Below are 27,979 nucleotides of genomic sequence, written 5' to 3'. Positions count from 1 at the left end.
ATTTACATTGTTTTGCTTGATTTGTTCTCCTGGCGCACGTCTAAATCCGACCAGTTTTCACTGTTAACGGCTATTGCAAATATGTGGACCTTTTTTACGCAAAACAATGTAAATGGCACAATGTCGAAGTGTAAACAAAGAATCTATCCTGCTCGTTCATAATATAATAACTAATCAACTAACGTGAGCAGGACAGACTCTTTGTTAACACTTTGCCATTTGCATGGTTTTGATTGAACTTTCACAACAAATCTGAACGCGAAAGACAAAATCAATGAAAACAAACCTTTTGACAGCTAATTCAAGCGCAGGTTGCACATCCGGGAGTTGGACTGCCGAAAAAACGCCTTCCGGAGGTTGTTAGGCCGTCACCCACAGAAAGGAGGAAAAAACAGCTGCTGCTAACTTGTTTTGCTTCCGGAGGCCACTCAAAACACTAGACAGATTTTGTCCTCGCTTCTTCGGTGGCCAATTTGGTCACGATTGTTCTCACATACAAAATTTGTAATAATAAACACAAACAAACTCCCGCGAACGAAAACAAAACGGTGTTATCACTTGTAAACACACAGCCGGCCGCGACGACGAAAAAAACAACTGCCTGCTACGATTGAATTGTTGACGTTTGCGAGTGCGAAGACAGCAGGGGGCGTCCATAAATAACGTTTAGATACAATTTAATTTGAAAATAGAAATGCTGACGTAGGTTTGATTTTTAACTGGCGTTCATGTAAACGAACAATCAATAATTACTAAATGCACATTGTATGTAGCTATGAAAACCTTATTTTAAACACCGAATATCAAAAAAAAATTCTGTATTGCTTGGCTTGTAAATAAATGTTCTAGAGATTTATTTGACCTAGGGAATCCCTTAGAAACTATAAAAAAACACTATAGTGATCTATAGATATTAAAGTTTAGCAAGCTAAGTAAAACGTCATTTCGGGATGGCCTCTTTGAGAGATCCCGGAGATTCGTTTCCCAACGTTACCACCCACCACCCACGACTCTCGATGGCTTGGATGTAAACAAATTTTACACTCTCAAAAGAGAACAGTAGGAATCACAAAATACACTGTAACTGAAAATCGCACTTTGCTGAGTTCGTTTTCGCACTTCTTCATACGATTTTTTTTCTGTTCGACTCTGATTACCAAAAAAAATGTGGATTTTCAGTTACAGTGTAGATTGTATCCGAGGAGTTGGAGGAGTCCTGTCGAAAATAATTATTAATCGATAATCTGCATTTTTTTGAAGTTGGACTCAAAAAAAACACAAGTTCGTGAAAAATCCTTCCTGCACTGTGCATTGTGTCTTTTTTTGGCAATATAATTTGATAAGAAAGAGAATTCCCACGCTATTGGTAAGTTGCTTACAACGCTGTAATAAAAATAAAAATTAATCCCTTCCCGTTGCAGATTTTCCGAAGAAATACTACCTCGCGACAAAGGGGCAATTTTACTTCTTTATGAAGGAATTCAAGGAGAAGGAAAAAAACAGCCGTGTGTTGTTTCAGTGGCCTGGCCGATGTCACGGGAAAATCCGGTCCCCGAATGAGGGAACGGTTCACGGCTTAGAGCAAGCAGTTCAGCCAGGTTTGAGCAAATCCAGCTAGAAATCGCCAACTGGAGGTGCAGAGCTTCCGCTGGGGATGGCTTTTGATGCGATGCACAACAACTCGATCCAAACACTTCCGGTTCCGCCAGTACGTCGAGTACTCCGGAGAGATGTTTACCAGCGCCCAGTTCACTCAGCGTGCCGTGCTCAAGTTCGCGCACTACACCGAGGCCACCCTCATAGCAGGCCAGTTCACGAATCAGTTCCACCCTGCGTTCCGTGAGCCACAGCTGCTGATCGAAACCGGCCCGCTGACCGATCAGGCGTCCTATGCTGCTCAAGTTCGTCAACTTTGCCATCCTGTGCAACACCAAGTCGTCGCACTCGGTCGGTCTGATGTGGTGGCTGTTGGCCCGTGAGGAGCTGAAGCTGCGCGGAAAGATCTCCGACAAGTGGGAGCTGAAGCCAGATCTGTTTTTCTAATGTGATCCGGAGGAGGGTGAAAACTGGGGTGAGGAAGCTGCTCTGGCTGCTGCCGCGGCTGTTACGGCCGTTACTGGTGCTGTTAGCCTGAAGATGATCCAATTCGATGACTGGAACGAGGACGACGCCCAGACCATCGGATCACCCTATAGGGTGGAGCCTCGGTGAATTCCAAGGAGAAACGACGGTGCTGCTACGCGCAAAGGGCCATGTCCGAAGCTGGTCGGCTGTTTGTCGATGACTGACTACAGAATGCCTCTAATGTTGGCTTATCAACACTTTGACATTCAATTACATCTCATCATTTTTCAACTGGAATTGAGTGATAAATAGCTCGTTAGGGAAATTCTCGTATGTTTGGCAGGTTAAACACTCGCTCCTAACTCCATCCACTTTGATGATTTCCACTTTTCAAACAACTTATTTTATAAAACTGTTAATAGAACTTGCTTGCTCAGTTCTTATGGAGCAATTTATCACTCGATTTCACTTTAAAATGCTTTTATGAGCTGTAATTGAACGTCAGAGTGCTGATATGGCAACATTAGTGGCGCGATGGAGTTAGATCGACGACGTTAGATGCTGTTCCCCTACTGATAGCTGATGAAATAAAATCATTCACGTTAGTTATCGAACGATCGTAATCATCCGAGTGCGGTTGGAATTAAAAACAAAACGTTGCAAAACGTTGTGTAATGCAATTCAAAATTAACAATTATGATAACTTGTCCATCGATCCAAAAGTTTCAGAATTCTGCAAAAAGGTGAACTTGATCAATTCCATTGATACTAGAACTACAACTCAAAAATTTGTTATTGACGAATCCGTGATTAACAAATATAACAACGTTAGAGAATTTTTTGTTTTGTCCAGATTGAAGTTTAATAACTTTATTTTCAAACCGTTCTTTAAGTCAACTTGGTCAGGAAAACGAAATGAAAAAAGACCGAATAATGATTGTTTTTTTAGTATTGAAGAGGAATTTGAAATATTTTTTGGCAGAATTCATACAATTTTAAGTGACGGTGAGAAATATTATTTTTTGTTTAGACCTGTTGAAACTTGCACAATTGCACCATCTGTGGAAGAACGATTTTTGAAAGCAAAAGTAGACGTGAATAATTGTTTGTACCTAGTTCAAATCAACAACACATTGTCAAAGTACGTATCGATAGGGTGCGATGAAACTATGTATTTAACTAAAATTATGTATAAACTTCACGTAGATTAAAAAATAAGGCTTAAAACAGCATTTTTGAAAAATAGAGGAATTGAAAGAAATTATTTCATAAATAGTATAGAAATATTCGCAAAAGGTTCAAGATGGAAGGCAAAAATATATATAAATGATAATAAAAGTTCTTAAACATATGTAATTCCTAGTTTTTTTTTTCAAATTCCCTTAAAAACACATCAACTTATTCTTTTCGAAAAAAAAATTAAGAGAATCTGTCAAATAATAAATTTATGTTCAAGAATATGATCAAATTCTAGCACCATTTAAAATTTAAATTAACAATTTTGCAAATACTAACTATTTGTGAAAACATCACCACCATATTTTCGAACCAACAATTTGACAAATCGTCAACATTTCCCAAAAAGTAATTTAATGTTTCTTTATGGTCACTAAATCATCCTCGTTCATCCGGGATACCAATTCAATTGATTGCATAAGGGATTTTTGATTTTTTGATGAAAATTTAAATTTTTAACTAACGTTACCACTGATTTTTTTAGAGACATTGAAAAAGGCTGAAATAAAATTTGCGAAGGACAAATTGAAAAATAAATACCTAAATTAACGTTTTCTGAATTTATAACAAGAAACCAATGTTTGACAAATCGATGCCTCTGTGCTCTCTTGTACTTTTTAGATAAAATCTTTTTTTTACGAGTACCAGTAGCCCAACCGACTAAAACAGTTGGCGTGAATTATTTTTTGTTGTAAATTGCACATTTAGATTTTTCCTGGAAAGAAAGAATAAATTTTGCAAAAAAATAAACCAATGTCATTTTTACAGAGCTACTATCAAACAATTGGTTGTTTTTTATGCATTAAAATTCAATATAACATGAAAGAATTTGTCTCATTCAAAGTTCCTTATTTCAATCATTCATGGACAAAGAAGAACTTATATATCCTTATTCCCTTCAAGCACGTGGAACCAGGTGTAAAATTTGCATTACTACGCGGAAACCTCGAAACAAATAACAAATCATCAACTACCCCTTCGGTTTGTTCCGTTTTCAGGGGTGGCTTACTTACTGCCACTTTTCGAGAAAAAAAATAACCCTCACTCTCCACATTAATTCACTTGCACCGTGTTACAACTACACGGCCTGCTTGGACTGCTAGTTAATGCAAATCACATAATCAGAAAATTATAATACATTACTAGTGGACGACGACGACGACGAAAGGGGGCTTTATTTTTACTTCCAAATGGAGCTATATTGTTTTGCTTCCGGTAGAGCTTAACCCCCGAGACACCATATCACCTGTAACCTTTGTTGCCGCGTGATCTCCTACATTTACGATCACGTGCTCACAAACACACACACGACACCTGTTTCGTCACGGAACGTGAACACCTCAAATTGAGCGAAACCCACTCATGAATAGATTAGCGAAGCAGTATTAGCTATCTCAACATATGACTTTACTAAAATATTTAAATATTTGCTCACGAAAACAATATTTTTTACAGTGAGATCATGATTCTTGGGATGATTAGCCTACCGGAAGTGGCTTCAAGCGCTCGCGGATTGGCCATGTTGAGATTCCACCGGCTTTATCTACGAAAGTACCCTCTCGCAGCGGCTCATCGGAAGCCAGAGTGCGACCTCTATCTTAATGAGATTCTATAATTAATACTTTTAATTAGTAATGAAAAGTCTTATTTCCGTTTTCGCCAGCTTCGCTCATGTATTATGAGTTTTTTTTGCATTTTTTTAATTTTTTTTTTGCTGTTTTGTTGTTGCTTCTGGCATGTTGCTGGAATTTTTCTCTCTTTCTCTTTCAACTTCAAAACCCAAACACAGTCAACCGCACGAGCGCCATTCACAAGTGCCAACAGTGCTAATTACCAGCCCGGCAAAAGCTTTTCACGAATGACTTTTTTTTGTTTCATATTTTTTCCACTGTACTTTATTTATGTGTGTGTGTGAGAGAGTGAACCCCCCTTGAGGCAGGGGTGTCCCCATCGCCGTCCTGGCCATTTGCATGGCCGCGGTGGCGCGGCTGTCGTTCGGTCGCCGGAAATTTAATTAAACGCTTTATATTTCTTGCTCTTTTCCATTCATAAATATTAATAAATACAACAAAACATGATTTCGTAGTTTTTTTCTCTCTCCATTCAGTCAACCTGCCACTCTTCTTCCTCTTGGTGTGGTGCGTTTTCCGGAATTTTCTTTTTTTTCTGCGCGCCACGATCCTTGGAGTCGCCGTTACCAGGGCTAACGGTGATATAGTGCGCCTCTGTCACGACCTTTGCGGTTTGACGCCTCGCCTGGGTGGACCTTCTGGGCGCGTGCAAGCCGTGGTTTTCGTTGCACAACATTTTTGAAATAACTGCTGTTTGAAGCCGGACGGTAATTAGCGCGATGGCATCTTCGGGACAAGTCTTTTGACCTTTCGGCCGATTCATAAGCAAATGTTCGTCAATAAAAGAAATACATCTGATTTTTTTCTGTCCAACAAACATTTATTTTCCAAAAGCAAAAAACAAAATTTTATTAAATCACCAAATTAAATCTCAGTACAACTTTGCAAATACTTCTAAAATTTAGGCAAATTTTTGATAAGGGATCATCCACAAACCACATAGACACTTAAAAGGGATGAAAAGTGAGGTATAGATTGTTATTTTTTGTATGGACAACTGTCCATCGTGTTTTTGGGAACCAGGAATTGTAGTCTAAATATTTTTGAAATCTGGAGTTAAAGTAAGATTTGCCAGAAAAGCGGCCTGAATCCAGCCCTGTCAAAAAGACCCTAGCTTGAGATTTTCTGAATTTATTAATAGATTTTTTTTTCAAAATTAAAAACACGTCAGCTTTTGAAAATCATTATATCACATAAAATAACCCTTTTGTAATTTTAGCATTATATTTAGTTAAATTTAATGGTCAATTATAAGTTTTATGTTTATACAAGATAACTGGTAATACTTAATACTTTACTATTTTGATACTTAAAATAGGAACTTGCTTTAGTAGTGTTATCCGTTTTTCAAACATTGTCATGAATCGTTCTGAACATTTGCTAGTGTTTAGAAACAAATAGTTACGCTATAAATTCTTAGTTTAAATTCCGGGGTGACTTTGATAGTCATAGTTTTTCTTGTTAAAATCATATTTAAGATAATCAAATTTTATTTGTACGTTAAATATATCATCACTAAAGTAGTTGATAAAGTTTTTAGGAAAAAAATCAATGTTTATACTTAGTTAACTAAGTTTATATGCTTTTTAACGAAATACATATAAATTTTAGGTAAAATTGTTAAAAAGTCGGAATTTTGCCTGAAATTTCTTAAAACTAGTTTTGTTTATAAAATTATCGATTTATATTGCTTTTTATACTGAATTTGAAGCACGAATCACAAGTTTTCACATTTTACATGAAATTTGTTCAACTGAAATCGCCTATAAATTAGATTTTTTTTAAATTGTGTTTCAAAAACACACATTATTTATTATTTACAAACTTATTTAACCTTCTCCTAGTAGAAAATTGTCCAAAGAATCCGAAAATGCATTCCGTTTTCCGATTCGAAATTTCTCACTTCTCTACCGCGGTCAGTATGATTCCAAACAATTCCGTACGTATTTTAATTGTACTCTTCATTTTGCGGAAAAATCGCAAACCTATCAAAATCACCCCGGCTATCAAAGTCACCCCGTTTAACGGTATTTTACCATCTATTACTGGGCAACCAAGAGCACATTTTGGTCGCTGGTATTTGCACAAGTAATACCAAAATTTGGTACTTTCATACCATTTTTAAGTGCAGCAGTTGCAGTTAGTGAAAAAACGGAAATGATCCATATGCAACAGCCAAATCTACTCACCTGATGTTTCGATGTTGTTCATAGTGATATTCTTCACCATATCGAATGCATTTGTCATTGATGAACGGCCTGTGCTTGAAGTTCTTGAAGATTCTGAAAAAAAAGATTGAAAAATAAGTGTTATTAAAATGAAACTGGATTGAAATTTCCCAAAACTCAATAATCTGTCGATTGACTCATTTTTCAAAGTATTTGGTTATCCCAACTTAGAGAAATTTCAACGTTTTATAAAAATCTTAGTTAGTATATAAAAATAATTGAAAATCAGCTTTAACAGTTTTGGGTTTCAAGTCATTTTAGCGCAAAATAATTATCTCGTCAAGATTTATAAAAAATTTCCCATAGTTTCAGAGGAATTTGATAAAACCTTTCAATACCAAAATAATACCAAAATGTGCCATCCTGACTTAAAAATTTTTCCACAATTTCAAGTCATTTCTTTAGGGCAGGCCTGCCCAACCTTTTCGGCTCAATGTTCACATTTTTGATCGTAAACATTACAATTATTAATTTTTTCATGGTTTCTTTGATGGAATCGGTTCTCAGATGACCAGTGAACACAACTTTGATAAAAGTTTGAAAAAATATTTATACAAGTCGTTTTTATCCACATTTTACGTTAAAAATCAATCCGGCTCGCGGGCCGGACCAATTTTTCACTTGAAACTTACATAAAAACGAACTGCAAATTTTTTTTTCAAAATTTTATCAAAGTTATGTTTACTGGTCATCTGAGAACCGATTCTATCAATGAAACCATGAAAAAATTAACAATTGTAATTTTTACGATCAAAAATGTGAAAATTGAGCCGAAAAGGTTGGGCAGGCCTGCTTTAGGGGGTATATCAAAAATGTTTAAAATCAAGTTTGAAATTTCCGGTTTTCAATGAAAGCATTCGCTTTGAGACATCATTTTAGCGCCAAATTAATTATGTTGTGAAAATTGGTCAAAATTTTCCCATAGTTTCAGAGGAATTTGATAAAACACTGTAATACCAAAAGAAGACCAAAATGTGGTGTTCGACCATTGACAAATTCTGCAATTTTGCAATATCAAAACAATAACTTAAATTGGTATGATACCACATTTTACTCTTGCAAAATCCTTAAGACTAATTAAAGGGTCCAGGAATACCAAAATTTGGTATTGATACCAGAGAAAGATATTATTACGCATTTCCCTTGTTATTTACCCATGCTCGGGTAAAATCGATAAACATTTATTTCGGTTGTTCATTTTTTTATTAAAGTAAGCGTCTTCTTCTATACATATAAAAAATTTCGACGGTTTTGTTCGAACGCGAATCAGTTCAATACAGAGCGTCGGATCGAGGTGCTCTTTGTTGCGTTGGGTTCGTATAAGTCCAAGGAAGGTTTATATGCTGAAAAATTGCCACTTTGGCCACTCTGGAACCGATTCCGGAGCATCTGCAGATTGTATGGAAAAAGTTGCGTAAAATCAAATTTTGATCACAGGAGGCTGAATAAGCAAACAAGCTATACGTCAACAAACAAAAAACACAAGACGAAATTTGTCGGTTAAGGCTTGTTTTTATTAATAAAAAAGTAATTTCCCGCCAAAATTCACAAAAAAACGTCATTTTGTTCTAAAAACCGCCAAATCTGCACCATTTCGCTGAAATTAACAGGGATATGTTTTTAGATGCGTACTGCGATCGAAAATTTAACACTCGTTTTTTTATCTATTGGTTTATCAATTTTCGTACAAGGTCCCGTGCATATATTTGGCTAAAATTTTGACCATTAGCTTTTTGCATGCAAAACAATCCGTAAAACTATTTGCAAAACAGACCAGCTTAATGCTACAGGGGTAGTCTTATGATAAGAGATTTCAAAATCTTCATGAAATTATTGAAAAAGTATCAGGTTTCTAGTAACTGCCCATTGTAAATTCGAATTTTTTTATCACATTATATTTTAGTTTAAAAAAGTTTTAACGAGATTTTTTAGGACAAATTTGTTTTTAAACTGTTGAAGATAACTCAAGTAATACTACACATTTTGACAAAACAAGAGTGTTTCTACTTGTTTAAATTTTAAATCCATATATGTAATGGTAATGACCGGGACCGTGGAGTAGGGGTAAGCGTGATTGCCTCTTACCCAGTCGGCCTGGGTTCGATCCCAGACGGTCCCGGTGGCATTTTCGAGACGAGATTTGTCTGATCACGCCTTCCGTCGGACGGGAAGTAAATGTTGGCCCCGAACTAACCTAAAAAAAAGGTTAGGTCGTTAGCTCAGTCCAGGTGTAGGAGTCGTCTCCCTGGATCCTGCCTCGGTGGAGTCGCTGGTAGGCAGTTGGACTAACAATCCAAAGGTCGTCAGTTCGTATCCCGGGGTGGATGGAAGCTAAGGCGTAAAAAGAGGTTTGCAATTGCCTCAACAATCAAGCCTTCGGACACCTAGTTTCGAGTAAGAATCTCGCAATCGAGAACGCCAAGGCAAAGCTGTAGAGCGAATAATTTGATTTTTTTTTTTTGATATTTAATGGAAAACTGAAACGAACAAGGCCACGTTTTAAATAATTATTTTTTTGGAAGGAATATTTTGCTTTATAAAGATTGATGAGCATTAGGGTGCCCAGAAAAAAATGACCCTCTGCTCCACAAATTTGTTGAGATTTACCCATTGGTACCTGAGCCTAAAGTTGGTGAAAAAAATGTTTTTCATACAAAAATGACTTTTTTAAATCGCTTATAACTTTTCAGGGTCGAGTTTTACAGCTTTGGTTTGTAGAGCATTGAATTTCCAATGAGAAACTCACTTTTGGGAATATTTGGATGGAAGTAGCGCATCGTGAGCCCTAAAATAGCTCAAGGAGCAATAATCAGCTTGTGGAGCGAGGATTTGAGAAAAAGTCCCATATTCTGGGCACCCTGATGAGCATACTTATACAGTTCAAACTCGATCATTCGAAGTTTTGATTATCCGAATTTTCGATTATCCAAAGTTTTGATTATCAAAAGTTCGAAGGTTTTTGTATTGGACTACGGATAATCAAATGTTCTGTATTTTTTTATTTTCTTACTTTTAACATCAAATTACGTCTAAATTAAATAAAGACCAAAATAAAAATCTTTTTTTTAAATTAAATTATACTTTTTCAAAGTTTTTACCAATTAAAGATAAAATAAATACAAATCATTTTGAAATACGACATATACCCGAGCAGGGGTAAATAACACCGGAATACCAAATTTTGGTATTACTTGGGTAAATAACAGGGACCAAAATGTGCCCTTGGTTGCCCAGTAATAGATGGTAAAATACCATGAAATCATACCAAAATCTTGGATGTGGAAGGGCACAACAATACCAAACCATGTTATTCCAAGGGTAAAATAATACCTCAAAATAAAACCATTTCAATACCAAGTTGAGGTCTTCTGGATTTTTGAACATTGCTTGAATACCAAAACTTGGTATTGCCATGGATTAATTTTTAGGTATTCCCGCGCCCTTGGAAAATCATATTTTGGTATTCCTGTGGTCTTCCAAATACATGATATTGGTATAATTTCATGGTATTTTACCATCTATTACTGGGCAACCAAGAGCACATTTTGGTCGCTGGTATTTGCACAAGAAATACCTAAATTTGGTATTTTCATACCATTTTAGTGCAGCAGTTGCAGTTAGTGAAAAAAATGGAAATGATCCATATGCAACTGCCAAATCTACTCACCTGATGATTCCATGTTGTTCTTAGTGATATTCTTCACCACATTGAATGCATTTGTCATTGATGAACGGCCTGTGCTTGAAGTTCTTGAAGATTCTAAAAAATAACAAGATTGAAAAATAAGTGTTATTAAAATGAAACTGGATTGAAATTCACCAAAATTCTATAATCTGTCGATTAACTCGTTTTTCAAAGTATTTGGTTATCCCAACTTAGAGAAATTTCAACCTTTAAAACAGGGGTGACCAAAGTATGGCCCGCGGGCCAAACGTGGCCCGCGAGGTGATTTTTTGTGGCCCGCGGACCCATTTTGAATGATCATGTAAAATGGCCCGTAATATGATTTTATGGATTTTATACTTTTTTCAAAATTCATTTTAAACTTTTTTATTCTTATCATTTTTATTTTTTTGCAACCGTTGTAATGAACTTGAATTTGGATGTTATGTTTGAAATATGGAGGAGCGACTTAGGGTCGCTACAATAAAAAACTAATGATTTATCAATATTTTGATCCCCATCTTAGGACACAAATATTTTGTTCAAAAATCACACAATTTCACACGTTTCAATGTGATGTGAGTGAAACTAGTAAATATCGTCAAAACTTTCATCAAACATTTTTGGAAATATTTATAAAACGTTAAAATTTGACTTTAGTAGAAATCTGTAATAACTGCAAAAATATAAGTATTCTATATTCATTTCAAAGTCATAATGACCCTTTTATGAACTGACCCTCAAACTTACTTTGCACTTAGAACCTTCCTTCGGGATTCGAACTCATGACAGTTAGATAACGAATCTGATTGACTACCATCTGATTCAGGCAGACAAAATGTTGAAATCGGTTGATCAAGGCTGTTGCAAATATTTTCAAAGCTTTTGACGACCAACCCTCCCCTTCCCCATTGTTAAAATATGAGTCGCAAACCAAGAGCAAAAATATTTTTTCAAAAAAATCTATGGAAATTTAAGTGCAATCAGCTGATATCAAATAATTATGCATTCCTCTGCATTTAGAATCATTTGGCATGTTCCGGTTTATTAACATTAATTTGAATTTCAGTGAATTTTTGATAAAAAATGTTTTTTTCGCTAAAATGTTTTTTTTTTGCCGAATTTAATTTTTTTTTTTTTGAAAATAATGATTGCAGTTTAACTTTACGGGTGCTTAAAACTTCTTCTAACATTTTTTTTTCATTGAAATCTTGAAACTGTGGCTCTCAGAAAGCGTGACCACGCTTAATTTAAAGATAAAATTACGCAAATACATAAATTTTTCATTTAACATGTCACCATTTTCTAAAGATAAAAACAAAACATTAAAATTTAATTGAAAACACAAGTACATTCAGCAAAAAACTTTTTTCAAATACCTGAAACAATAAAATAAACAATACAGATAAAAAATCTGCCATTTTGCATTTCTATTATTTTTAACTAAGGAAAATGTTCAAAAAATAAAAGAAATAGAAAAAAAATCAACTTATAGATGTATTTTGCAGTCTTTTAACTAAAATAACATATTTTTTTTTTAATAACCTTTTTTGTAAATTTGGCCCGCAAGCTCATTTGAGCTTTGAATTTGGCCCGGCCTCCAAAAACTTTGAGCACCCCTGCTTTAAAAAAAAAATCTTAGTGGGTATATAAGAAAAAATTGAAAATCATTCGCTTTGAGACATCATTTTAGCGCAAAATTAATTATTTTGTTAAAATTGGTAAAAAATTTCCCATAGTTTCAGAGGAATTTAATAAAACACTTTAATACCAAAAGAATACCAAAATGTGGTGTCCAACCATTGACAAATTCTGCAATTTTGCAATATCAAAACAATACCTTAAATTGGTATGATAGCACATTTTGTTCTTGCATAATCCTTAAGACAAATTTTAAAGGGTCCAGGAATACCAAAATTTGGTATTGATACCAGAGAAAGGTATTATTACGCATTTCCCTTGTTATTTACCCATGCTCGGGATAATAAGGCTTATTAGCAAATTAATAAAATTTACTTGAGTCACCATGCGCCTCCTCCCATGGTACTTTATATGGAAAAACACGTTTTTCTCTGAAAAACGCAATTTTGACCGATAGAATATTTTGAATCGAACGACAGGCAAAACTTAATGCTGCTTTGTGATTTTCAAGTTACAGATGATGTATTGGAACATAGTTTTCCAGTTGGAGTAACAGTATCGATTTTGCCAAAAAGGATATTAACAGTATTTTCAATTATGGACAGACGTGTAAATTTAAACAAATATCAAGGGCTCAGAATTGTTAGCAAATATGTTCCTTTAGCAATCTTCCCTGTCACACCCAGAACCACCAAAGATGACCTTCTTTATCACAATTCCTTTGATCACCCGAAAAAAAGAGGACACGTTCCGCACAACTGAACGTTAATGATGAATCATAATCCACTCTCGTCGTCATCGTTCCGTCCCAATCCACGTTTGACATACTCTGATAATGCCCTGGTAATTCCCTCCGATTTACGACGCCAAAGAATGAGATTGCTCTCTCTGTCGCTACCCCTTAAATGGTCCCCGGCGAATAAGGCGCCCTTCCCTCAAATTTCGATTACGAGGGTTTAAGCGTGAACCAGAAAAAAAACATGTGTGTGTTCGAGGGGGTGTTATTATTGATGATGTTATGATAATTAGCCCTTTGTGTATTGTCGTGCCATTACTGTCGCTATTAATTTTGGCCTCCAGCAGGGTCGCACGGCAGTTCTTCCTTGGAAGGAGGGACCAGTTTAGCTGCTTGTTGAGCGGCGAGATTTATGGTTGTCAACCACTTGTTCCTGTGCTGTGCTAAATTCGCGTTTTTTTTTTATCACAAATTTTCTTCTAACCTTCTTCTTCTTCTTCTATGGCCCAACAGGTTCCGGTCAAATTCAGCTGTGGCAGTTTCTGCTCGAGCTGCTGAGCGACTCGACGAACGCGGCCTGCATCACGTGGGAGGGCACCAACGGTGAGTTCAAGCTGACCGACCCGGACGAGGTGGCGCGGCGCTGGGGCGAGCGGAAGTCCAAGCCGAACATGAACTACGACAAGCTGAGCCGGGCGTTGAGGTAAGTTTTCGGGAAGAAAGGGTTAGTTTGATGATTGTTGGGTGATGTTTAAAGAATCAATGCACTTTTAGAATAACACGAAACAAACATTTTATATAACATTTCAAAACCATGCAGGATTGAAACAAAATAGTCATCCTCAAGGAAACATTCGTATTTTGTTTCCGCAGTTTCTATTTCATGCACCATCGAAAAATTCTGGACATATTGAGAACACATATCGACACACGAAACATTCTGCCGTCATGATGATTGGCTATCACGCGTAAAAAATCTTCCACTCTCAAAGTCCAATTACCTATAGAACAGAAACAACACAAAAAACATAACATAAATGCAACGTTTTTTCGCGTTTGCTTCTATTCCTGCTCGCAGCCACAACCAAACAGAAAAAAAAATCGCTGCTTCCTCGAATCGTACGAGCATCGCGAAAATTGACGGCCACCCAACTCCCCCACCCCGAAACCCAAAACTCGAGAGGCAATTTCCCGCGCTCAGGGAAAGCTCTCTTTTGTCTACGACGATCCGATCGGCGGTGCGCCCACCGATTATGGCGTTGGGGAGCCCCGAATCCGGCCCCATCGAAAATATCCGCGTCAAATGGCACGAAAGACAGCACACGTGACGTGCATGCAAAATAAATCGACAGCAGAGAGAAAAAAATATATCCAAGCCGAACATTTCGAAACCATATTGGTGATGGCCGTCGAAACGTGAATCGACACGATCCTGGGCCGCCTGGGCACGGGTGTGATCACCTTGGAAAAATGACAAGAATTGAGAAGGTGGAAAAAAAGAATGCTGAAACTGAACATGAAGCTGACAACGGCAACGTGGGCATCATGCTAAATGTTGTGTAATTTGATAAAATTTTCTAGTATTTTCACGAAAAAAGAAAGACAGGTGTTTGGGGAGCTTTCTCTCAAAGGATTGACTCGGACTAAAAAGTAAAACTTTGTTGCAAATTGAGCAAAACGAAATTTGCTATCATAATAAATTTATTTTAGTTTTGCTTTTAAAATCAGGCCGTGACAAATAATTTTCAAAATTTCTTGTTCAGCAATATTTTTTGAATATTTAAAATGAAAGATGTATTTTCCATTCCTTCCAAAATATTTATCCTCAAGTCAAAATAACGATTTTTCTCTTCTTCGTGATCTGAGAAGCAAATTTAGCTAAAAAAAACGTTACTTAATCCACCCTTAGGTGGTTGGTGCCTTCCTCACATTTGAAGGGTAATGCTATCCAAAATAGACACAATAGGGTGTACCTCTAAATGTTCTATCAATTTGACTCATTGTTCATACCATCAGATTGGGTAGTCAGATCTTCATATTTCAGGGCACTTACGCATGATATATTTGGACGACGTTTTCATCAAAGTATCTGAGATCTGGCCTCCAAAAAGTGTATAAATAACACTTAAGTGCTTATAACTTTTGATAGGGTTGTCAGATCTTCAATGTTTTGAACGCGTTAGATAGGTCTTTTGATTAACTACCCAACATACCATCAGATTGGGTAGTCAGATCTTCATATTTCAGGGCACTTACGCATGATATATTTGGACATCGTTTTCATCAAAATATCTGAGATCCGGCCTCCAAAAAGTGCATAAATAACACTTAAGTGCTTATAACTTTTGATAGGGTTGTCAGATCTTCAATGTTTTGAACGCGTTAGATAGGTCTTTTGATTAACTACCCAACGACAGGTCGCATAATAGATCCGGACATCGTTTTCATCAAAATATCTGAGATCCGGCCTCCAAAAAGTGCATAAATAACACTTAAGTGCTTATAACTTATGATAGGGTTGTCAGATCTTCAATGTTTTGAACGCGTTAGATAGGTCTTTTGATTAACTACCCAACGACAGGTCGCATAATAGATCCGGACATCGTTTTCATCAAAATATCTGAGATCCGGCCTCCAAAAAGTGCATAAATAACACTTAAGTGCTTATAACTTTTGATAGGGTTGTCAGATCTTCAATGTTTTGAACGCGTTAGATAGGTCTTTTGATTAACTACCCAACGACAGGTCGCATAATAGGTCCGGACATCGTTTTCATCAAAATATCTGAGATCCGGCCTCCAAAAAGTGCATAAATAACACTTAAGTGCTTATAACTTTTGATAGGGTTGTCAGATCTTCAATGTATTGATCGCGTTGGAAAGATCTTTTGATTACCTATACAACGACAGGTCGCATGATAGATCCGGACAACGTTTTCATCATGATATTCGAGATCCGGCTTCCAAAAAGTACATAAATAACACTTAAGTGCTAATCACTTTTAAAAGGGTTGTCAGATCTTCAATGTTTTGGTCGCGTTGGAAAGGTCTTTTGATTACCTATCCAACGACAGGTCGCATGATAGATCCGGACAACGTTTTTATCATGATATTCGAGATCCGGCTTCCAAAAAGTACATAAATAACACTTAAGTGCTAATAACTTTTAAAAGGGATGTCAGATCTTCAATGTTTTGGTCGCGTTGGAAAGGTCTTTTAAAAACCTTTCTAAAAATGTATAACATGCCGGGGTTTCTTACAAAAACCACCCTTTTTACAATCTTCCGGACTTTTGTTAAAATCGTTTTTTTAGCATAACTTTTGAAGTACTTAACTAAACTGCATAATTTTTGATAGCGACTTATGGGACCCCAATACGGATCGAATGAGGCCAAAACGGACAAAATCGGTTCAGCCAATGTCGAGATAATCGAGTGACAATTTTTTGATCAACATCCCACCACACACACAGACATTTGCTCAGAATTTGATTCTGAGTCGATAGGTATACATGAAGGTGGGTCTAGGAGGGTCTATATATGAGCAAAACATTGGGATTCCAAAGAATCAGAATTAGTTTAGCACTCTTCTTGTCATTTATTAACATTTGTAGTGCGCCATTGCATTATAATGCATTGAAACATCACAAGCGTTAAAGCGGCCAGGCCTACTGCGTAAAGCCGTATAGCAGAGATGACTCGTAATTGGGTTGAGTTTGAGCACTGAGTGTTCGAACAACAACACTATTCTGAATCGACAGGGGAGGAAGAAGCGTGGGGACACACCACCATATGCTCCGAGATTTGGTTGTATTCGTTGGGAGCACCATGCTAAGAAGGTTTGGTACTCCGGGACCCTCTGGGATGGGACATTGTATTTCCACGAATGCCCTGGACATTATTTGCCGTGGTTATAGCGCCACAACTCGCTCTCTGTAATAGTATTCCTAATTCCAGTCTACGCTCACCAAGTCGTCATGGTCTAGTGGTTAGCATTTTTGCCTACCAATCCAAAGGACGGAGGATCGAACCCCGCCTCGAGCGACTTTGATGTTTCGTTCATATTTCATCATTTCAAATTTCTGTGTTCTTAACTTTCTCGTTGGGAGCAGCAGATGGGCATCGAACCCAGAACCATTCGCTTATAAAGCGAACTCCGTAACCAGTCAGCCACGGCCGCTCCTTCTATTTTTTTATTTCAGTGTATCTTCTAAAACTTGAATTTCACTAAAATAATGTTTAGATTTGGCTGCCGATGCGAAAAAACAAACGGCTTTGGTGACAAACACTAAAACGCGTTTTTCTCGTAATACTTGATTTGGCATAATAGCCGAATTTTCAATTATGGGAAGTTCACTTGTGTGAATATTATTATAATATATCTTTGGCTTGAAGGAAATCGATACATTTTCTAATCAGCTCGTGAAGCACACTGCCTCACCTATTTCCCTTCACAGATTCCCATAATTTGATTTCAATCCTGAGATATTCATTAAAAAACGAAAAAAAAACTCCGTGAACTGCTTTCACTCTTCATATGAAAGCAGTTCTAATCTAGGTGTGCTATCTAGACACACCTTGAAAATGTAAGTAAGTTCGACAACTGGCCAAAGGGATTTCAAGTCAGAACGCGATTGACTACCGTAAATATTTGTAATTTTAACTCTGGACTTCGGCAAACAAATTTAACTAAACTTCGGGACATTTGTTATTGTTTACCTTTCGTGCTCTATTTTTTTCGAAACGTTAAAAAGCGACGTGTGACAAGATAGCACGACAACGTCAATTTTGGACATCTACAGAAATTGTGTAAATTTTCAAATAAATAAACTACAATCCCACTACAATTTTGACATATGCATTCGCATTCAAAGGGAGACCCGGTGTAACCAAATTTGCCGACAACAATCAAAAATGATAATTGTCTGTTCTACTCATTATTTCCAAATACAAATCCTATTACCGAAGAACCTGCGTGAGCCAGTGTCAACCCAAAGACTGCACCAGAAACCAAGAGTGAATCACACCAGGGGGCACTCGCACAGCACTCCTGATTGCGGAGGAATCAACCCCACAGCAGGACACCACAAACCGGCCAAATCTGGCACATGTTTTGATACACTTTCCCAATACACACCCTCCCAATTGGGTGCTGAACGTCCTCCGACGATTTCTCGGCTGCTTGCAGATTCCTGCAGCAGTAGGCGGTGATCGTTAAAGACAATTTGATTTACTGTGATGATTTCTTTTGTTGGGCCTACTTTGCTTTACGGATTCGGGAGGATTCCGTCTTGTCGGGGATATTTATTAGGTTTGCCCAAATGTTGCTTCTTCGGGGGACTGTGGAATTTGGTCTTTTTGGTTCTGAAAAGGGATGAGCAATATTTTCCTTGGTTGAAGGGGGAAAACTGTGTCTGTGTCTTTCAATGGCTAATTCGAAACGATCAGAGTAAATTGAGTGAAAATTGCAATAAAACTGACATCAAAAGAGCATTATTTCTGAATGATAATGTGGGTCAATAGTTGTTCGGGAGGGTGCTGCCAATAGAGTAATTTACTTGAGAATAGATTCGTATCTACAAACATAAAATGTGAATTGTTAAAGTCATTTTTTTTTTCATATTAAAGATAAATAAAAGTGGGATTATATTTTGCACTTGATGTTCATTGTATTGTTTTGCCTTCCTCACCTCAATGAGGAAAGGCTATAAAATCACTCGAAAAATGAACTTCTTAATTCGACCTCGTAGACCCACCTTCACGTATACCTATCGACTCAGAAACAAATTCTTAACAAATGTCTGTGCGTGTGTATGTCTGTAAGTCCGTGCACCGAAAAACATGCACACAATTATCTCCGGACTGGCTGTACCGATTTGGACCGTTTTGATCTTATTCGATCCGTCTTGGGGTCCCACAAGTTCCTAGTAAATATTATATAGTTTAGAAAAGTACTTCAAAAGTTATGCAAAAAAAACGATTTTGACTTAAGTCCGGAAGACTGTAAGGGTGGTTTTTGAAAGAGAACCCATCATGTTATACATTGTTAGAAAGGTATTGAAAAGACCTTTCCAACGAGTTCAAGAAAACGAGGATCTGACAACCCTATCAAAAGTTATAAGCACTTAAGTGTTATTTATGCACTTTTTGGAGGCCGGATCTCATTTTGATGAGTTGTCCGGATCTATCATGCGACCTGTCGTTGGGTAAGTAATTTAAAGGCCTTTTCAACGATTTTAAAAGATTGACGATCTGACAACAATATCAAAAGTAATAAGCACATAAAAGTCCTGAATAATGAAGATCTGACTACCCAATCTGATGGTATGAATAATGAATCAAATGGATAGAACTCTGAAAGGTCTTCCCTTTTGTATCTATTTTGGATAGCATTACCCTCTAAATGTGAGGAAGGCACCAACCACCTAAGAGTGGATTAAGTAACGTTTTGCCTTCCTCACCTCAATGAGGAAAGGCTATAAAATCACTCGAAAAATGAACTTCTTTATTAGACCTCCTAGACCCACCTTCACGTATACCTATCGACTCAGAATCAAATTCTGAACAAATGTCTGTGCGTGTGTCTGGATGTGAGTCCGTGCACCCAAAAATATGCTCTCGGTTATCTCCGGACTGGCTGAACCGATTTAGACTGTTTTGGTCTCATTCGATCCGTCTTGGGGTCCCACAAGACCCTAGTAAATATTATGAAGTTTTGAAAAATACTTCAAAAGTTATGCTAAAAAAACGGTTTTAGCTAAACTTCGGAAGATTGTAAAAAGGGTGGTTTTTGTTAGAAAACCCGTCATGCTATATATTGTTAGAAAGGTATTTGAAAGACCTTTCCAACGCGTCCAAAAGATTGAAGATCTGACAACCCCATCATAAGTTATGAGCACTTAAGTGTTATTTATACACTTTTTTAAGGCCGGATCTCAAATATTTTGATGAAAAAGTTGTCCGAATCTATTATGCAACCCATCGTTGGATAGGTAATCAAAAGACCTTTCCAACGAGCCTAAAAGATTGAAGATCTGACAACCCTATCAAAAGTTATAAGTACTTTAGTGTTTTCAATACACTTTTTTTGAGGCCTGATCTCAGATATATTGATAAAAATAAGTGCTATTTATACGCTGTGTAGTGTATTCACTTTATGAATGTGAGGAAGGCACCAACCACCTAAAGGTGGATTAAGTAACGTTTTTGTTATATAGTTGCTTTTTTGACGTTAGGAAGATTAAAAATAAGTCAAATATTTAAAATCAAATTTCATCAAATTGTTCACATATCTTCTTCGCCGTGCCGACTTTCCGCACGCCTGGGAATTATATGGGAATGTGTCACGATAGCATGACGACCACGATGTGCTATTTAAAATACTGTCGTTGTAACGAGTATGAGTCAATAGAGCTGCTGTTATTGACAGCTCCATCAAGATGGCGCAGCAGAGGATTGGGGAAATATAACGATGCATGTGCGAATTGTATGCAAATGTGTCTCGCTATTTTGGCCTGAAATGGAAATGGTGTGAAAATTGGGTGTCTGGATTTGCAAAGTTGTTTGCAATATCTTGATGGTGTTTATACCAAGGAATTCAACAAATTCTAGAATAGATCGGGGAATTTTGTCTCGGTAAGAAGCAAAGAGAAAATTGTGGGTCAACTTTCCCCACAACTCTAACCTAATTCTGTGTCAATCCGTCACGGTTCCAGATCTCCAATGGCCAAATCTCAAACCACTATCGCGCCACCACAATCTGCAACATATCGCGGTTGACTGGATGTCCTCTCCCTGCTCCATTCTTACTTTGACACGTAACATACAACTTTTGTGTCAGAATGTCACATTTCGTCACAAGTGACAATGCGCCAGGCGTCGTCGCAGGCCAGCCGACGGCTTTAACTTCTTGTTCGCTTCTTTTGTGTGTCACACCACTTCTTTCCCTTCTCGCTATAAACGGGCCCTTTTTGTTATTTCGTTGCCATTCCATCAAGCACGTGGATCTTGTGACGATTGGTTGACAGCACCACAACAACCCATTTCTTGTCCGCAGGGAGTTTTCCCAAAGGGCAGCCGTGAAAACCACACCACCAGGAACCGCCCTAAACGGAGTGGAACGGGGCCAGTCAAGCGTGCCGGAGCGGCTACAATCGCCCTTTTTTTTGAAAGGAAGAAAATTAGCTCGATGTCGTGCAGCTTATCGCGACCGGGAAATCAGGACAATCGTAGTAGTCCACGGTGTACCTGGCCGAAAATGTATAGTGAAAGAGTGGCTACTCTGATTGAGACACTTTTCTTCCCTTGTGCCTTAGCCGCCTGCTGAGTTTTGACTTTAACTTTTTTTCTACTTCTTCTTTTTCTTCTTCCAGATATTACTACGATAAGAACATCATGACCAAGGTGCACGGCAAGCGTTACGCATACAAATTCGACTTCCAGGGACTGGCCGCGGCAACGCAACCGCAGACGGATCCCACGTACAAGTATCAGAGCGATCTGTTTATGTCGCCGTACCACCACGGGGCAAAGCTGAGCTCGTTTATGAGCCCCCACCACAGCATGACGTCATCTTCCGGTTAGTATTTCCCCTCTGCTTATCGATTGATGAAAATGGAATCCTTCAAATCTACAAAAAAAAATACAGTCGACTCTCTGGCTGTCGATGTTCTCGATATATTGCTCTAGCTGTCAATAAATTTTTTAGTCCCTTCAAGTAGCATGCTTTGATTTTTTGTTCTATAATTTGATATCTCCCGCTCTCGACGGTCTTTTCAATATCGAGACGAGAGAGTCCTCTATAATACAATAATTCAAAAATCATATAAATTAAACTTGACATTAGTTTGTTTTTCAATCTATACATTTGTAGGTATATAATATAATATTCATAAGAGGGGATGATCTGAAAATAAAAAAAAGTGCACATGTTTTATGGATCGCCTCTTAAGGGGAAGTTGAACGTGCTGGAATCCGTTATACACACATATTTACATACATACATTTTCATTAAAACTTAGATTTCCGGGTATCCGGGTCATTCCAGGTCAACTGGGTACACTTTTGGACTCGACCTTCACCGATTTGGACCAAACTTGGAGGGAACGTTCATTTCTACAGGTTGCATTTTATAGAAAATTGTCCAATGCCCCCTTATATTATATTTTAACGTTTTAAGTTTAAAATTCAGTTTCCTTATATTTTTATTTATTTTATTTTATCACCATCGTGTTCCCCGGACAATTTTACATACTAATCAATGTAAACCTCAAACTAAAATGAACTATTGGCGAGAAACAGTGATTTTACTGAAAAAAGTTTGATTTAACGCAGCTTTCTGTCCTAAGCATTCAAATCCGAAATAAGATTCTCACATATAAAAACGTTGCTTAATCCAGAGTTCAATATTCCACTTTTTCATATGATTTTTTGAGTTCAGGAACTACAACCAAAAAAATGATTATATGGGTTGAACTGAAAAATTCGTATGAAAAGTGGGGTATTGAACTCAGAAAATCATGATTTTTGGTTAGGGTGTTTTGATACGACTCTATTGATGCTCTGTTTACCTTTCCTACCAAACCTTGCTCCCGTATAACAGCTGTGTGTTGAAGTCAAATGATTAAACAGCATCCGTATAACAGTTTTTCTAACGTCAAACGTCGAGGCTCTTTTTGTCAACCTATTTGTAAACATTTTTTTATGTGGATGTCAAAAGACAGACTAAGACAACATAATATTTACCCTGACTGAAAAGTCCGTCGGACGTCCGTCGTTTGTCGTCCGTGCAATTGTACGACGTCGCACGACAATGTCGTGCGACTTTCGCGCGAATGTCATACGTTTTTGCACCAAAATGTCGTATTTGTCGTGCGATCGATCATCGAAATTGTTCGACATTGTCGTACGACATTCGACCGACGTCGCACGGTTTTGTTATTTAGGTTGTCGTGCCTTTGTCGTGTGCTGTTTTTTCGTTTTTATTAGGTTAGGTTGCAGTAAAAATAGACATTTTTTTTATTTTTAAATTATTTTTAGATGTATTGTATATTTTCTGTAAATTAAACTTTTTCACTAAATTTCATATACATTCATTAATTTTAGATGTTGTGTATCGCGATCTTTAAGTGGTTTTTTGGCGTTGTCTTCCAGTTGGCCTTTCAGCTCATCTCGTCACTTCGGCATCTTGGCCGGACTTTGTCAGCCATCTTTTCGAGTTTGCTTCCGTTTCTTTCCCACGGATTGATGGCCACCGGAGTACGGGACAACATCAGTTTACCGGAAGTGTCCGGTGCAGGTGTTTTTGCGATCGTTACAGCTTCCGTTCCGTGGGACAAAACGGAGACGCTGGGTTGTCAGCAGGATCTGATTGGAATGTTTTTGGTTACCTGAAAAAAGAAAAGGTCATTCGGCTGAATCATCCAAAACATAACTAAAGTTTTGTTAAAAAAATAAATCTCATGACAGATATCATACTCAAAAATTCTGCGAAAATTCATAAATTATGTAAATGTGGAATATTCGAAAACCTTTGAAGAACTGTAAATTTAATAACGTTAATTGTAAAATATAGCCAATTTAAACATGAAAATTTTTAGGAAAAAAGACAAAAAAATACTTTGAGACAAAAAAAATCAAGCATTTTAAATTTCAGATAAAAATCAACATATGTATGGAGAATCTTGTTTTTACTTAAATTAAAGTACATGTGTTTCTTGGGACACTTACGTCCTTGTAATGAAGCAATAAATTTTAAAGCTTTTGAACAATTTTGAAATGTTTGAATGTTAGAATCGTTAAAATTTAAAATATCAGAATAATTTTATAATAAAAACAAATTCTTTGATATTTTTAAAAATAGTTTATAAAATCAAGAATTTAAAGAATAATAAGTTTGAAAATGTAGGAGTTTAAGATTTGTAGAATCTAATTTAATAATTTTATAATTTTATAATTTTATAATTTTATGATGGGACCGTGGTGTAGGGGTAAGCGTGATTGCCTCTCACCCAGTCGGCCTGGGTTCGAACCCAGACGGTCCCGGTGGCATTTTTCGAGACGAGATTTGTCTGATCACGCCTTCCGTCGGAAGGGAAGTAAATGTTGGCCCCGGACTAACCTAATGGTTAGGTCGTTAGCTCAGTCCAGGTGTAGGAGTCGTCTCCCTGGGTCCTGTCTCGGTGGAGTCGCTGGTAGGCAGTTGGACTAACAATCCAAATGTCGTCAGTTCGAATCCCGGGGCGGATGGAAGCTAGGGTGTAAAAATAGGTTTGCAATTGCCTCAACAATCAAGCCTTCGAACACCTAGTTTCGAGTAGGAATCTCGCAATCGAGAACGCCAAGGCAATGCTGTAGAGCGAATAATTTGATTTGATTTTGAATTTTATAATTTTATAATTTTATAATTTTATAATTTTATAATTTTATAATTTTATAATTTTATAATTTTATAATTTTATAATTTTATAATTTTATAATTTTATAATTTTATAATTTTATAATTTTATAATTTTATAATTTTATAATTTTATAATTTTATAATTTTATAATTTTATAATTTTATAATTTTATAATTTTATAATTTTATAATTTTATAATTTTATAATTTTATAATTTTATAATTTAATAATTTTATAATTTTATAATTTTATAATTTTATAATTTTATAATTTTATAATTTTATAATTTTATAATTTTATAATTTTATAATTTTATAATTTTATAATTTTATAATTTTATAATTTTATAATTTTATAATTTTATAATTTTATAATTTTATAATTTTATAATTTTATAATTTTATAATTTTATAATTTTATAATTTTATAATTTTATAATTTTATAATTTTATAATTTTATAATTTTATAATTTTATAATTTTATAATTTTATAATTTTATAATTTTATAATTTTATAATTTTATAATTTTATAATTTTATAATTTTATAATTTTATAATTTTATAATTTTATAATTTTATAATTTTATAATTTTATAATTTTATAATTTTATAATTTTATAATTTTATAATTTTATACTTTTATAATTTTATAATTTATTATAAAAACTATTGTTAAAAGATAACCAAGATAACTAAAGAAATAAACAGAATTGAATTGTATTGAAGAAATGTAATAATTATATTATTTTAATTTTATTTTATTTTCAAGCGAAATCATACTTTATTTGTAAAATTGAAAAGTTTGAGAAATGAAAGAAAAAGAATTTTGTTGTTTAGAATTTTTGATAATTCCCCCCCCCCCTCCCCTCCTCCACGCACATTTTCATCGTCCTCATTTATTTTTCAAATGGGAGGCACACCCCCTCCATAGAGAAAGGAATTCAATACTCTTGCCCCCTCTATCGTTTCAAAAACAACTCACCGTATAAAAACCTCCGGCGGATCAGAAACGCCGCCTCATCCATTACATGCCGTTTGATCCTCCTCCTCCTTGGGTATGGCACGCACCGCCACCTCCAGCGGAAAGTTAAACGCCAATCCGCTTCCTCGATCGCAGACCGGTTCCTTTCCCTCCCGTCTTCCGGCAAGGCCCGCTGGAGCAACGATGGGACCCGTTCTCCTCCTCCTCCACCATCACGAAGGCCGAAATCAGGAAATCTGGAATATATTGTTATGATAAAGCCGCTCGCCCACTCCGACCGAAACTTTCCGGTAAAAAAGGAACACAACTTACCAATCAACCGGCCAAAATCCACACGAAACCTTACTGCAACGTAAAACTGGTTTGAATCGATTCAAAGTTTCTCTGATTTGATCAAGTCCAAACAAGTCCAACTGGAGAGAACTGTCAAACTGCGTCGACGAAAATCTTGACTTCAAATTGAAGGAAAACCGATGGAAAAAACAATGTCGGTCATGTCAAGTGTTTGTCGTACGTTTGTCGTCCTTTCGACCAATCGAAATCGAAACGGTAAAATCAAAACCGCGCGACAGCTCGTACGACGTGCGACATTTTTCAAACAGGGTAGCCGTTCAAGTTCCGAAGCCAGATTAAAGTCACCACCAAAAGATTCGGCACCGGTGGAGGCACCGGGCTCCAAATATGTAAGATGAAGTGGCCAAAGATAGCAATAACAGTAAGTGTTTCTTTTATCAAAATAATATTGTCGAGAATTGACATTGATTGATCTTATTGATAGGGTTATCAAATCTTGTTTTATGCTCATTTGAATGGTCTTTCAATTATCTGACTAACGGCGGGTTCCCAGTCACGACGTTCTAGCAGGATTCTAGCAGAGTTCTCACAGAGCTGGATATTCTTACAGCATTCTAGCAAAAATGTTCCACCGTTCTAGCAGGATTCTGGCAGAACCAGCTCTGTTAGAATATTTCGTTACTGGGTTGCATGATGGACCCCGACATCATTTTCATCAAAATTTTTAAGATCCGGCATCCAAAAAGTGTATAAATAACACTCAAGTGCTTATATCTTTTGATAGCGTAATCAGATCATGGATGTTTTAGGCTCATTTGGAAGGTCTTTCAACTATCTAATTAACGACGGGTCTCATTATGGACCCGGACTTCTTTTTCATGGAAATATATGAGATCCGGCCTCGAAAAAAATGTATAAACAACTTCGTTTTACTAAATTTTTGAATACAGAATGTGTGTTTTTTTTGCAAATATTTCAACCACGTGATACCTGCCTGACATATGGCGTCGCGATGTTCATAAAGCTTTCATAGCATGCTAAGGAAAATTTTATGCTTTTTGAGGGAAAACCGTTGATTCCGGAGACATCGGATTGTTTGCCGATGCGCCAGGTCTAGGGACAACGAATCCATATGGTCTCTTCGGGAAAAGTGTTCTCCAGACCATTCTCCATAGGCCTGACCTTACCAGAAGTTGGCGCGTGATTTTCCCAGGCCTGTAGGAGCGCTTGAACAAAAATCCAAATTTCTCATAGGGTAATTCTCTACCAACTCACACGAAATCGGGAAAAGTTGCCCCGACCCCTCTTCGATTTGCGTGAAACTTTGTCCTAAGGGGTAACTTTTGTCCCTGATCACGAATCCGAGGTTTGTTTTTTGATATCTCGTGACGGAGGGGCGGTACGACCCCTTCCATTTTTGAACATGCGAAAAAATACGTGTTTTTCAATAATTTGCAGCCTGAAACGGTGATGAGATAGAAATTTGGTGTCAAAGGGACTTTTATGTAAAATTAGACGCCCGATTTGATGGCGTACTCAGAATTCCGAAAAAACGTATTTTTCATCGAAAAAAACACTAAAAAAGTTTTAAAAATTCTCCCATTTTCCGTTACTCGACTGTAAATTTTTTTGGAACATGTCATTTTATGGGAAATTTAATGTACTTTTCGAATCTACATTGTCCCAGAAGGGTCATTTTTTCATTTAGAACAAAATTTTTCATTTTAAAATTTCGTGTTTTTTCTAACTTTGCAGGGTTATTTTTTAGAGTGTAACAATGTTCTACAAAGTTGTAGAGCAGACAATTACAAAAATTTTGATATATAGACATAAGGGGTTTGCTTATAAACATCACGAGTTATCGCGATTTTACGAAAAAAAGTTTTGAAAAAGTTACTTTTTGCGTTTCTCTTTGTTTCGTCGTCCGTGTCTGTCGCGGGTGACCATGAATGGCCATGATCGATGACGACCAACTTTTTCAAAACTTTTTTTCGTAAAATCGCGATAACTCGTGATGTTTGTAAGCAAACCCCTTATGTCTATATATCAAAATTTTTGTAATTGTCTGCTCTACAACTTTGTAGAACATTGTTACACTCTAAAAA

General features: G+C 36.5%; 1 protein-coding gene, 1 long non-coding RNA gene and 1 pseudogene across 10 annotated transcripts in view; 2 read left to right on the top strand and 1 right to left on the bottom strand.

Annotated features, from left to right (window-relative positions):
- Positions 1–27,979, top strand: part of LOC120421903 (DNA-binding protein D-ETS-3) — a 121,436-nt gene that overhangs the window by 75,837 nt on the left and 17,620 nt on the right. For all 9 annotated transcript variants that reach the window (XR_005606042.2, XR_005606041.2, XM_039585202.2 and 6 more), the window contains 2 exons: positions 13,714–13,903; positions 21,571–21,776. Coding sequence is in view for 7 of the 9 variants with exons in the window: in XM_039585202.2 (XP_039441136.1) it covers positions 13,714–13,903; positions 21,571–21,776 (396 nt within the window). In the remaining 2 variants the exon portion in view is untranslated. The remainder of the gene's footprint in view (positions 1–13,713; positions 13,904–21,570; positions 21,777–27,979) is intronic.
- LOC120421905 (40S ribosomal protein SA-like) lies at positions 3–3,407 on the top strand (annotated as a pseudogene).
- Positions 22,958–26,056, bottom strand: LOC120421907 (uncharacterized). Its single transcript, XR_005606043.2, has 3 exons — positions 25,893–26,056; positions 25,581–25,816; positions 22,958–23,586 (listed from the first exon to the last, which is right to left on the bottom strand). It is a non-coding gene; the product is annotated as an uncharacterized LOC120421907 (long non-coding RNA).

This window comes from Culex pipiens, chromosome 3 (genome assembly GCF_016801865.2).
Source record: "Culex pipiens pallens isolate TS chromosome 3, TS_CPP_V2, whole genome shotgun sequence".
NCBI classification, from domain to species: Eukaryota; Metazoa; Arthropoda; class Insecta; order Diptera; family Culicidae; genus Culex; species Culex pipiens.
This window is presented reverse-complemented; position numbering and strand designations above follow the sequence as displayed.